General features: G+C 38.9%; 1 protein-coding gene across 1 annotated transcript in view; it reads left to right on the top strand.

The window, feature by feature from the left end:
- The window catches only part of FRMD7 (FERM domain containing 7), a 669715-nt gene that overhangs the window by 421344 nt on the left and 234222 nt on the right, over positions 1-14149 (top strand). Inside the window, exon 4 of the mRNA XM_085606672.1 lies at positions 726-804. Coding sequence (XP_085462798.1) covers positions 726-804 — 79 coding nt within the window. The remainder of the gene's footprint in view (positions 1-725; positions 805-14149) is intronic.

The raw sequence follows: 14149 nt of genomic DNA, 5'->3' as shown, positions 1-14149 counted from the left end.
TTTGCGGAGTTCCTCTATTTGTTAATTTTGAATATTCTTACCTACTATTTCTCAAATCTATTACATTTTCATATTTGTAAATTTTTTCTTCAGCAGATCCAGCTCAATACCTCTTGCACATTTGAATGCTTTTGTATAGCCAAATACTGCAATGTGTGAGGTGTCACAGAAATATTATTATTTGTGAGCAAAAATATTAAATGAAATTTAGCTCCACACTGCACATCCACTGTTCCTCAAACTGTGATAAATATGAATCCTTCTAATTCCTTCCCTGCATTTATACTAAAATGTCTGGTAGTCTTTTGGGCAAACTTGCAAAACTCTAGGTAGTATCTGTACAATTAAAGCAATAAATAATAGTTCTAATTTATATCAGGCAACATCAAATAGGTTTATTCAATTGAGCCTTTCTCAAGTGTAACGTAGTAGTCCTCCCTTGTTCACTCACACTACCTTTCGTCGTTTTCATCGGTTCATGAGATTCACTAGTGATTCACATGACCTGTACAGAGTGTATGAAGTAGTTATATAGAAGAGGATAAACTGAACTTCTGAAAATATGACAAATTTGGATATTTGTATAAAATACCTAAACATCAAAAAGCTGAAATCCATGATTAAAGCATACATTTGTTGAATAAATAAATGATTTGCATGATAAGTGACTTTTCAATGGTATGTCCAAAGTTTACTTACAATTGCATTGTTATATTGTTTTCAAGACCCCAAGGAACTGGTTTTCAATTTTATAGTCAAGTTTTTCCCAGCGGATCCTGGACAATTACGAGAAGAATTAACAAGGTACAGTTGGTATTCATTCTTTGACATATTTTAAATATAACATTGGTCTGCTGGAAGTGACTCTTCATCATTCCCTTTTGATTATGTTCCATTTAGCCATTTTAAAACAATGATTTTCTTTAGCTTGTATAGATGTTATTTAGGAACTGCAGCAGATGTGGGGCTTTCTATTTGTTAAACGTGTACTGTTTCCTTAAGGAACCATCCAAATTGCATTTTAGCATCTATCTTTTAAGAACAAAGATTGATCTGCTCCGCGTATTCTTTTACAGGGCAAACACCATCTGAAACAGTATAGTGATGGGGAAGCCAATGATGATTCATGTTTAGTACGTTACCAATAAGCCAGATCAGAGTTCCATGACCTTACTAAGGAATTTTGCCATTGGCCTTGTTCCTCTACATGGTCACAGAACTCCTCAGTGACTTACAATATTATGTAAGGTATGGCAGGTGTCATTTATCTCCCATATCAGCAAGTTTTTTAGTGTCTACAGCATTACAAGCATGCCTCCAATATCTCTAGCAGGCTTTTGCCACCATAAGACATTTGCTGTAATGACCAGCAAAAAACGGGCCCTATTTCAGTTTATAAGAGAAGATCTCCGCATGTGGAGATTTGCCTCTACACTAAGATAGAGATCTCCTCATGGATGGAATGCATCATTTCTGTGCAGAAATCTCTACCTAGCTTTAGACTTGAATCTCTAGCCCCTCAAATGAGAGGAAGAAGATTTCTACAACCAAATTTATGGTCTTAAAGTTACAAATAGTAACTTTCTGGCTGTTGTGGAGATCTTCGTCACTGAGGCAGATTTCTTCATTTAAAAAGTGATAGGGAAAATTAATTTTAAGAATTAAAAAAAATGTGATCTGTATTAATTTAACTATAAATATATAAAGAAATTCCCTACTTTCTCTTCAACTAGGGCTATCACACTAAGAAAACACAGCACACCGGCTCAAAAGCTTTGCATCCAATTTAATTATATTTTAAATTAATTTTTTATATTTCAATTTCTAAATTAATTTATATTAATTTCAGTGTGAAATCCCTCTCCTTATAGTTTCAGGTGTATTTAATGTATTTATGTTAGTTTTTTTAAATCTATTTAATTTAAATTTGTTACCACTTCAGTTAAATGCTATTAAAATGTAATAACATAAACATATTTAAAAAAAAAATGTATAATCAAATATGATTTATTTAAATTTAATTTATGTTTGTTCATATATGTTTTTTGTGATATTTCCTGCCTCCATTGATTTTGATGGAAGTGTGTTCCAGTCCCAGGGGATTGGCCGTGTGTGGTGCTTGACTTACCCAGGGCTTGAATGAAGTATATTTAAACCTGTTTTGTCAGTAGTGATGATGTAGCAGAGGTAGGATTATATTTTGTGAATTGAAATTGTGGTGTGTTTCGTATTGGCATGTTCATCTCTAAACCCCTCCTTTTAATTTGACAAAATCCTAACCATCTATTAGTAATGATTCCCAATTTTTCCACCACTTCCCCTTAAGCTTCCCACACTTACTACTAAAACCTATACCTTTGTGCGTGGAGATCTCCGCAGCCCTGGCAGAGATCTCCACACAAAAAAGCTAAGTGGTATGAAGGAGGAGATCTCTGGCCAGAAGTTTGTGAATTGCAGTTTGTAGTAGTCAAGTAGTACTATTTACATAATCCTAAATGGAATTCGTGAATAGGGTCCAATGTTCCCAATTATGCACTAAAATCTTCAGATATTACAATATTCTGGAAATGGTGGCTAGTAATGTCACAATATTTTATAGTGATGGGGGACTCTGATGAATCACAAGGACAGAATCTTGCTAGATCCAACCCTTCCCACCCAATTAGAATCTCCATATCAAATCAAACCACCCTGTAGGAATGTTTCATGAGGTATTCCCTGAAATTCATCTTTCTTACTGCTATTCTTCAACATATATACATGTCAGCTGGAACTGTTAATAGATGGGTAGGCAACAGAAATCTGAATGTACATCACCTAAACCTCAAAGCTAGGAACCTACTCAGCATCGTGAATAGCCCGGTGTTCATTGTTACCAAATAAAAATGTTGCTACTTGTGAGAGCCGAAAGAATGATCCAATTCACATGGCCTAACACCAGTGGAACAGTTGATTGAGGAAAATGTGAGGAGCCAAAGAACCATTTCTATCTCAGAACAATCATGCATCACACTATCATTAAAAGCAACATTGTCATTGAGTCCAAAACGAAACTAACTGGATAAGCAGGGAAGTAGCTTCAGTTGGTTGGGACACCCCCAAATTATTTTGTCGTTGGTCTTGGCCTGGCAGAGTCAGTTGAATCAGCTGTCTGCAGCAACAGTGACACCAAGTCACTGTTGCTGCAGAGTAGGTAGAGATGGGCGAGCCAGAATGAAGTCAAAGTTCAAATATCATGTAAAAAAGTATATTTCTTTAACATGCGGATGCATTTCACTTTAGTACTTCATATTATATTGCTGCATTGACAGAAATGTATTAAAAGTGATAGGTCTAAAACATAAACTGAAATAGTCATGCCACCCCCTGCTCAGAAGACAATGCCACTACTGAAATCAGAGGCAAGTCACTTGTCACGTGTACCCCATATGTGGAATAAATTCTTATTATAGATGGAGCAACATTATAGTGTGCTAAATCAAATGCAATAGGTTTTTGTACAGCGTACTTTCTGAACTCATGCATTTGAAGATACTTTTATTTATGATAAAGAAAAAAAAAGAAGGCTCCTTGATATAAAAAGTATTTGTATGGAATTTCACAATTTGTTCATGCAGGAAGGCCCACACTGACCCATCTTTTCTGGCTTTTTAATGTGCAATTCATCTATTAGATGGGCTTCTCTTTCTCCAACCACTTTTACATCAAAGGTTACTACTTTGTTGTTAATTTTTGCCACTTGAGGTTAGAACTTCGTGGCAGGCACCATGCACATGAAATCTCAGCTTGTTTTGGTTTCGAGGGTCCAGAGAAAGGTATTTAGCTTGAGAGTTCAGTACTTCACCTACTCAACGACTGGGCCTGGAATTACAGAGCGACTTACCAAGATGTGTGGGATGCGCAGGGAGGGCCATGTGTATGGATATGATATGGCCCCTGCCCTTCACTCACTGCATGTTAGACCTAGCATCCTTGGTGTGGTTTCCACTGTCTTTTTGCCTCTACCTCCTGTATTGTTGTCTGTGTGCTGAACTTAGTTTTTGCTGGTTTGTGTACTATGAACACTTTACTACTGCTTATCAGTGCTAAAGTGCAAGTGCTCCCTTTGTAATTTGTGATTATGATTGGTTATCCATGATTGGCATATTTGATTTACTGGTAAGTCCCTAGCAAAGTGCACTGTGTGTGCCCAGGGCCTGTAAATCAAATGCTACTAGTGGACCTGCAGCACTGGTGGTGCCACCCACATAGGTAGCCCTGTAAACATATCTTAGACCTGCCATTGCGGTGTCTGTGAGTGCAGTTTAAACTGGCATGTCGACCTGGAAAGTGCACCCACTTGCCAGGCCCAAGCCTTCCCTTTTTACTACATGTAAGGCACCCCTAAGGTAGGCCCTAGGTAGCCCCATGGGCAGATTGCAGTGAATGTGAAAGGTAGGACATCTACTGATGTGTTTTACATGTTCCGATAGTGAATTAATGTCAATTTAATGGTTCACTTTTGCAAGGACTTCCTCTCCCATAGGTTATCAATGGAGCTGCCTTGCAACATCTTACAAGTATAACTTTCAACTGGGAAGAGATGGGTTGAGATTTAGAGTTTGGGCTCTCTGAATTTAAAAACACATTTTTTAGTGAAGGTAGTTTTTAAATTGTGTGTTTGAAAATGGCACATTTAGAAAGTGGGTATTTTCTTGCATTACCATTCTGTGCTTTGGCCTGCCTGTGGGATCAACGGCTTGTTTTGACTGACAGCTGGGTTGTTGGTGCATTCACTCTAGACAGTCATACAAAAGGAGCTGAGGTGTGCCCTGCATATTCTGATTGCCCATCAACAAGCTGATGTGCCCTCCTGACCTAGAGTGGTGGGTGGAGTTGTCACTGACACCTGAATAGGGCTGTGCCTGGCCTCTCGCAATGCTGTCTGCAACCCTCTGTAGTGTGTCTGGAGCCAAGTCAGGGCAAGGCAGTATCTGTTCACTACAAAGACTATCCTTTGAACTGTGCCTACTTCAAAGACCAAAAGGAATATAAGTATTAGAGCTATAACCCCAGACTTTTAGAACACTTCTGGATCAAGAGGAGACTCTGCCAAGAGGAAGAACTAGAGTGTTGTCAAGAGGAGTACTGCTCCTTTGCTATGTTGCTTTGCTGGGTACGCATGCAGTTGCTGCTTCTGTCTTGGAGAGGAAAAGGACTGGACTTTGCTATGGTATTCCGGGGCTTGTATGTGCTTGCCTCCTGTTAAGAATTCTCAGGGCCTTCAAAGACTTCATCTGCAGCATCCCTAAACTCTACTACTGGGAGTTCTGACCTACCAAGTGGTGCCAAATCCAGTTTTGGGCCCTTGGAGGTGGTTCTGCTGCTTCAAGACGTAATCATCCACACTTCACCTTTCCAGCACCGTATTTCTTGCTGCAAGCTTTCTGTGCGGGTGAAAAACCAATGTATTACCGCGGTGCAGCTGACAAATAAATGCAGTGCATGTTCGCAGGCAGAAGAATTGCCACAGCCGGAGTCCAGAGCACCGTGTCTCTGGACCCCCGCTCCAACTTCTATGCAGGCCCTGCTGCGCAGTTGAAAGAATTGACGCATCACCAGTCCATGGCTGAAAGAATTGACGGAGCACCTGTATCGCCACTGCCTCATCGACACCAGCATGTCCGGATTTCCACGCATCGCACCTGTGCGCCAAGTTTTCAATGCATCGCCCCACTTAAAGGAGTCACCTCCGGAAATTGACGCATCGCTTCTCTTGCGCGCAGCAGAACAGATGCCTCCATTCCCCTGGGACTCAAGAACCAACACAACGCTGTGTTTGCTGACGCTTTCCTCCTTTGAGGTTTTTCATCTTGGATTTTGACGCATCAAAGGTACTTTGTGCTAAAATCAACATATCCATAGAGTTCTATGGATAGAATTGCTTAAACCTTTTAAAGGTGATATTTTGAGTTAAGCATGTTGGATTTTTGTCGTTTTGGTCCAGATAAGGACTGGTTATGTCTCTAAACTGGTGTGATGTCTATTTGTGGTGTTTTCACTGTTAGTGCGTGTTTTATGCACACATTCTTTACACATTGCCCCTGAGATAGGTCTGACTACTAATGCCAAGCTACAAAGGGGGTGAGTGGGGGTTATCTTGGGTGTGTAACTCCCTTATCATGACTAGAAGAAAGGGTCCCTACTTGGACAGGGTGCATACCACTGCCAACTAGAGACCACCATTTCTAACATTCCACATCAGTGTGCTGCCTGCAAGGTTTTAAATGGGTTGGATTCTGTTAGGTCTCAGGTGTGGCAGTAATTAACAACTTGGAAATGGGTCCCTATCGGGTCCTAAATTCATGTCTTTTACTAGAAAAAACAATGCACGAATTCCCAACAATGACTGTAGAAATCCTTGACATAATCCTTAACAGTGATGTAGTCCCTGCTTACTTACATTTTAAAACTTCATCATGTATTCGGTAGGAGAATTTGTGTTTTCCATATTTTGTGCTTCTGCAGTTTTTTCATGAAATATATAATTCTTTTATGTGAACCGACCGACTCTAGGCATCTGGGTGAGTTCCAGTTGTGGGTGCGTGCTCATGACAGGACACGAGTGAGAGTTCTGGACATAACACTGAAGGCAGTATGAATTCCTCACAGTGTCTGTCAGTGTCATAAAGGGGTCCAGACTTAATTACACATGCTGTTCCTGGCCTCTCAGCAGAGCGCACTTTTCGATGGTCACATGCATGGCAAAGTGTGTGAAAGAGGTAGGGAGCAGTCAAAATATTGACAGTGCCAAAGGAAAATTAAATGCAGTGTTTAAGGCTGAGTTGGTAGGTTGTGTGTGTGGGGGTGGTAAAGTGAGGAGATGAACAGAAGTACCTGCAGAAGAAGGGAATGGCAAGATGATATGAAGAGGAAAGTTATGCTGTGTGAGATATACAGATGGCAGATTTCAGAAAGATGTGGGGAGGAAAAGGGGGTAATTGTCTAACAGAGTGATACACAGCAGAAGGAAGTGGTGTGAAGGGGAAAAGAAGTGAATCAGACACTCCGAAGACCACCTCCTTTTCACAGATCTTAGTAACGTTTAATCCTGTTTCATATTTTCAGGATTGAGACATTTTCAGTTCTTATTATTCATAACAAAATCATTGTTGTTGCCTCTGTATTTGATACTACTAACATTGGCAAAACCAATAGGTCTGGCTTATTTTTGAGGTGTATGCTATTGTTGTGTTATATGTATGGATGCAATAACATACAACTCACAGAGAGTCAACCAAATACTGAGCAGATGGCATACTTTATAAAGCGGAAGATTTTAGTTTTCATGTTTTAAGCTCCACACCTATTTATTGAGGCAACATTCTCCATTCAACAAAAACAAAAGAATGGGTGTCAAGGGAAAGAACGCGCAACCTGCAAATTTACACAATTCGTAATTTTGAACCAAAACTTTCCTAGTACGGTGCTTTCAACTTGAGGATAGGCACCCTAATCCCCAAAACAACAATCAAAGATTGATTCACGTATTTTCTCTTGTCGAAGCACACGCAAATTAACCATCAACGTCTCCTGTTACAGTAACAAAACTAGATACACATTAATGTGGGCTTCTCTTCTTCCTTTTATTTTCATTTGAATCTTCAAACTTCTTTATTCATTAACATTCTTCCACTCCCAACGCGTTTCGTCGATAGGGATTAACCCATGCGACTTCCTCAGGGCTGGAAGCAATAAATAATATACATTGGAGTATAGAAACTCACTTGTTTCATACCCAATAGCCCACATTACTTCCATGTGCAAAGGAGAAAACATGCTGTGTGACTTCACACTATTATTATAATATCATATTTGTATATACTTGATATATTAAACAAATTGACCCATTGATTGGATATTCACTCCAAATAGTCCTCCACCATTGTAACAGTGAACACTTAGCACTTTTGTGATGGCACCATTCTCCCAACAGTGAACCACACCATATATTCATGCCTCTAAATAAATCTAATCAGTACCTTAATCTTTTGTAACTGTCTCCTATGTACCAAAATCACCAAAAACACCTTGTAAAAAATACTGCGGAGCACAAGAGGCAAGAATGGCGAGGATAAACACAGCCTCTTAATAATATACACATACCTTTGTGTACTTTAACAGCATCATCAGCCGTAACTCCTTCTTAATATTTTCTTTCAGTCATCTACAATTGCCTAAAATGTAAATTATACTCTAAATAAAACTGCACTAAAGGATACTGTAGAAATCAGGCCTAAAGCCTACAAAAAACGACTAAAGTATAGTCTCACCTGCTTAATATTGGCCTCTGTTCATGACCATTAACGAATTTACTTTCGAAGCATTAATCAATTTGTCCAAACAAGTCTCTGAAGTACGGAGACCTAAAATGATAATAAAACTCTTAGTAACATTCCTAACTGTTAACGTTACCACCTGCCATTCCCAGATAACATTACATAGAGCTCTCATAGTACTTACTATCCGCAATGACAAGGTCCCCGGATACAGGAACAATCCTCGCGTCTGCTAGCGTCGAGTTTCCTACTCCCTTTTTAACCACGCCGACAAAACAAACGAGGTGACTCCTCTCCCCGTATTATCACAAGCGCCATTTTGGATAGGTTTCAACAGTGATAACTGAAACCAGACGAACAGAATAAACGAGGTGACTCCTCTCCCCGTAATTTCACAAGCGCCATTTTGGATAGGTTTCAACAATGATAAGTGAAACCAGACGAACGGCAAACTGTATCTAATTATGTGTATCCTTTTAAGTACCGGATACACGAAATACCTCACGTTTAAAATCGTGCCCATTACTATTCTTTGTTTAACCCCGCCATGCCACAAATTAAATAACAACACTCACCATATTCTCAAAGCGCCATTATGGTTAGGTCTAAAACAGTGATACCTGACTTCAAAACGGCAACCTTATCACGTTTCAAGAATCAGTAATTCTTATCGTTAAAGCAACAATTAAATATACATGGGGTGTTTTTTTACCCACAAGGGAATACAACCCAAATTATTTCTTCCAGCAGTCATATGTTGTGTGAAAACTCCCCATTCCTCAACTAGTTAGATAAACCATGTGCATCTTTTCTCACTATATCCATTTTGCTATTTGCTCATTCAGTATATCATGAACATATGTACCCCTGTAGATCTTACTAGGAACTACAGTACGCCTACAGCTAGAAAATAACTACAAATGCGAGGAAAGCTCGCAACCCCAATAAACCGACACTGAATCTGCTTTTCTTAATTTTTATCTTTACAACATCCTGACACATCCATTAATCACTCATTCGCCTAGGAAATATTGTAACTCACGGTCATAATTAAGACCATCTTCCACGGCCCTCAAGCGCATGATCCATCTTGCCTCATGCCTCCGCAGTGCGAGTTCTCTATTCCCTCCACGTGCATCCATCTTAACATGCTCAATACCACAAAATTGGAATGATTTATGTAAACCTTGCGATGTACAATTCTGTATATGTTCAGCAATAGGATATCTTTGATCATTGTTCTTTACAGCTCTCCAATGTTCAGCGATTCTGTCTTTAAGAGCCCTTATTGTGCTTCCCACATATATTTTCTTACACATACAGTTAATTACATATACAACAAATTTGGTGCTGCAATTAATGTTAGGCACAATATCATATACTTGTTTACCATTGTACTGAAATTGTTTTGTTTTATCTTTCGCATGTTTACACATCCCACAATGGCCACATTTAAAAAAACCCTTACTCATTTGGGTAAGCCATTGTTCCTTCTCAGCCTCTCTTGGGTAGCTTGGACTCAGAATTGTACCTAAAGTTCTCCCTCTTCTATATGTAATTTGTGGTTTGTCTGACAGAAATTCCCGTAGGGTCTTATCTGCCTTCAGGATATGCCAGTGCTTATACATACTCCTATAGAGAATTGAATTTATAGGATTATAATCCGTAATCATCCTAATCCAAATTGACTTGTTTTTAGTTTTTTTGGGTTTTAAGGTAGATGCACGTTTTATCTTGAGAGCTCTCTGTATAGCCACCTCTAGGTCTCTTTTGTCATAACCCCTTTGAGTAAACCTCCTTTCCATATCCTTTATACATTCCCTGAATTGGTTGTCCTCACTACAGTTACGCCGCGCCCGTAGCATTTCTCCATAGGGAATTGCCCTGATTTGATGTTTGGCATGCGCACTGCCCGCATGTAAAATAGCGTTGCAGGACGTAGGTTTACGATACATCCTACTACAGATTTTATCATTGTCTATAAATAGTTCAACATCTAAGAATACCAAATTAGTAGAACTTACACAAGAAGTAAATCTGATATTCATAATATTGCTATTCAAGTAGTCAATAAATCCTCTTAGTTTTTCATCCGTTCCTGTCCATATTAGAAGACAGTCATCTATATATCGTCCCCAATATAAGATGTCATCATTCCAGTATATACCAGCTGGGCCCCATATTACTGATTCTTCCATCCAACCCATAAATAGATTCGCAAAAGCAGGCGAAAATCTTGAACCCATAGCCACTCCCTGGGTTTGCCTAAACCATTCCCCATTGAATAGAAAATAATTATTAGACAATATAAGATCCGTCATTGTTAATAACATTTGAGTGTGTCCCCATTGGCTAGCTGGTTTTTTCATAAGAAAGTATTCAATAGCTTTCAAACCTAGATCGTTGGGTATACTTGTATAAAGTGATATAACATCCAACGACACTAGTTTCATTCCTGATTCCCATGTGATATCACTCAATATATTTAAAATATGCTTCGTGTCCCTAATATGTGATGGCAGATTAGCTACCATCGGCTGTAAGAACACGTCGACATACTGTGAAATTCGTTCTGTTGGTCCACCTATCCCTGCCACAATGGGCCTCCCTGGTGGGAAAGGGAGGTCCTTATGAATCTTTGGCAAAGTATATAGACAAGGATAACGTGGACGATTCACTTTTAAATATAACAATTCATCTTCGTTCAAAAGGCCTTGATAATGCCAATCCTGTGGCAATCCATTAGTTCTAGTGATCAGAGAGAACATGGGGTTATATGAAACTTTTTGGTAGTTTTCCGCCTTATCCAATTGGGAGTAAACTTCACGATCATAATCAGTTTTGTTCATTATAACAATGTTACCCCCTTTATCCGCCTTTCTGATAATTAACATAGGGTCTTCTACTAGTATCTTAAGTGCTTGACGTTCACTTGTCGACAAGTTCTCACCCCGATGCCTTAGAGAATGACCCAATTTACGTACACCATTCTCAAGATCGTTAGAAACCAAAGTATCGAAAATTTCCACATTGTTCCCACTGATTAGATTCGGGGACCACCTTGACTTTTCTTTCAAACGACTCGTCACTGATAAATCTGGTCTTACATCCAAATCCTCCAACACTTTCCCAATAGTAACTGGATCATCTTCTAATTCAGTTATAGAGAGTAGAGTCACTGTGTCTTGTATATCTCTAATCGTTAATGTATTGGACACTGGATCACAAATCTGCGAAATACAATCTTTATTAGGTTTAGGATTCAAAGCAAAGTGTTTTTTCAATTTTAGTTTCCTAACACACCGAAATAAGTCTATCCTTGTGTCACAAATGTCTCCTTTATAAAAAGGGCAATAACTCAAACCTTTCTTCAATAAAGTAATCATCTCACTTGTCAGTATTCGATCCGAAAGATTAATGACCTCTACCTCTCCTATTCCTGAACTGTTCAATCCTTCTTGTTCCAAGAACGGGTCTTCATTCCTACTTTGTCCCCTTCCCTTCCTCCTTCCTTTACTCCTCCTTGTTTTCTTGTATTGTCTACTCTTTTGACTTGATCCCTGTTCCCTCTTTTGATGCGATTCACCTCCTGTAGAAAGGAGGAGTTTCCCAAAGGGCCTGGTTGTCTCTCTATACCACTTGGTCCACCCTCCACATCACTGCCACAATAAATGGGTCAATTTGTTTAATATATCAAGTATATACAAATATGATATTATAATAATAGTGTGAAGTCACACAGCATGTTTTCTCCTTTGCACATGGAAGTAATGTGGGCTATTGGGTATGAAACAAGTGAGTTTCTATACTCCAATGTATATTATTTATTGCTTCCAGCCCTGAGGAAGTCGCATGGGTTAATGCCTATCGACGAAACACGTTGGGAGTGGAAGAATGTTAATGAATAAAGAAGTTTGAAGATTCAAATGAAAATAAAAGGAAGAAGAGAAGCCCACATTAATGTGTATCTAGTTTTGTTACTGTAACAGGAGACGTTGATGGTTAATTTGCGTGTGCTTCGACAAGAGAAAATACGTGAATCAATCTTTGATTGTTGTTTTGGGGATTAGGGTGCCTATCCTCAAGTTGAAAGCACCGTACTAGGAAAGTTTTGGTTCAAAATTACGAATTGTGTAAATTTGCAGGTTGCGCGTTCTTTCCCTTGACACCCATTCTTTTGTTTTTGTACCAATAAGGGTAGCTGCACCGCAAACACTTGAAATTGTTATGATGAGTGATAATCTGGATAGAGACAGACTGGCTGCAGAACTGTTTGATAATCTGTGCAAAGGAAATACGGTAACAGAAGCTATAAGAGTAACAAATCAACCTAAGAATGAAGGACTAAGAAGTAAATTTATGAGATTAGAGAGATTGAAACGTTCGGAGATGTCAAAATGGTGGGATGGCACCACACTCAAACAGTACTTGAAATTTAATAGGATCCCAAGGGGTCTTCGTTCCCAAATCATCCCAACCTATGATGATTTGGACGAGGATCTTCTGGGAATATGGGAGAAAGAGCTAACATCTAGCTCTGTTAAATTAATGGAAATCCTGATTGAAAATGCTGAAAGGAAAGTGAAAAGTCTACAGCTAGAAATTGCTCAATTGGAGGAGGAGATCGCATCTCTTAATAAGCCTGAGGTAGCAGCAAAAAACTATGAGATTCTAAAGGAAGTTCTAGTAAATCATCAAAATGATGTTAAGCAAAGGAAAACACGTAAGCTCAAAAGGGACGAAGTAGATTATAATAATGGGAGGGTTTTTACATTCTCCAAAAAATATGATCATTTGATTGTATTAGACAAGAATAAAAAGTCATTAGAGATGCCATCCACCAGTTCAAGCAATACATCACTAAGCACAATACCAACAAGTGGCAGTGATGTGGAGGGTGGACCAAGTGGTATAGAGAGACAACTAGGCCCTTTGGGAAACTCCTCCTTTCTACAGGAGGTGAATCGCATCAAAAGAGGGAACAGGGATCAAGTCAAAAGAGTAGACAATACAAGAAAACAAGGAGGAGTAAAGGAAGGAGGAAGGGAAGGGGACAAAGTAGGAATGAAGACCCGTTCTTGGAACAAGAAGGATTGAACAGTTAAGGAATAGGAGAGGTAGAGGTCATTAATCTTTCGGATCGAATACTGACAAGTGAGATGATTACTTTATTGAAGAAAGGTTTGAGTTATTGCCCTTTTTATAAAGGAGACATTTGTGACACAAGGATAGACTTATTTCGGTTTGTTAGGAAACTAAAATTGAAAAAACACTTTGCTTTGAATCCTAAACCTAATAAAGATTGTATTTCGCAGATTTGTGATCCAGTGTCCAATACATTAACGATTAGAGATATACAAGACACAGTGACTCTACTCTATATAACTGAATTAGAAGATGATCCAGTTACTATTGGGAACGTTTTGGAGGATTTGGATGTAAGACCAGATTTATCAGTGACGAGTGGTTTGAAAGAAAAGTCAAGGTGGTCCCCGAATCTAATCAGTGGAAACAATGTGGAAATTTTCGATACTTTGGTTTCTAACGATCTTGAGAATGGTGTACGTAAATTGGGTCATTCTCTAAGGCATCGGGGTGAGAACTTGTCGACAAGTGAACGTCAAGCACTTAAGATACTAGTAGAAGACCCTATGTTAATTATCAGAAAGGCGGATAAAGGGGGTAACATTGTTATAATGAACAAAACTGATTATGATCGTGAAGTTTACTCCCAATTGGATAAGGCGGAAAACTACCAAAAAGTTTCATATAACCCCATGTTCTCTCTGATCACTAGAATTAATGCATTGCTACAGGATTGGCATTATCAA

The sequence above is a fragment of the Triturus cristatus genome, chromosome 5_2, assembly GCF_964204655.1.
Source record: "Triturus cristatus chromosome 5_2, aTriCri1.1, whole genome shotgun sequence".
Classification (NCBI taxonomy): domain Eukaryota; kingdom Metazoa; phylum Chordata; class Amphibia; order Caudata; family Salamandridae; genus Triturus; species Triturus cristatus.
The sequence above is the reverse complement of the archived record's forward strand: the minus strand, read 5'-3'. Positions and strand labels throughout refer to the sequence as shown.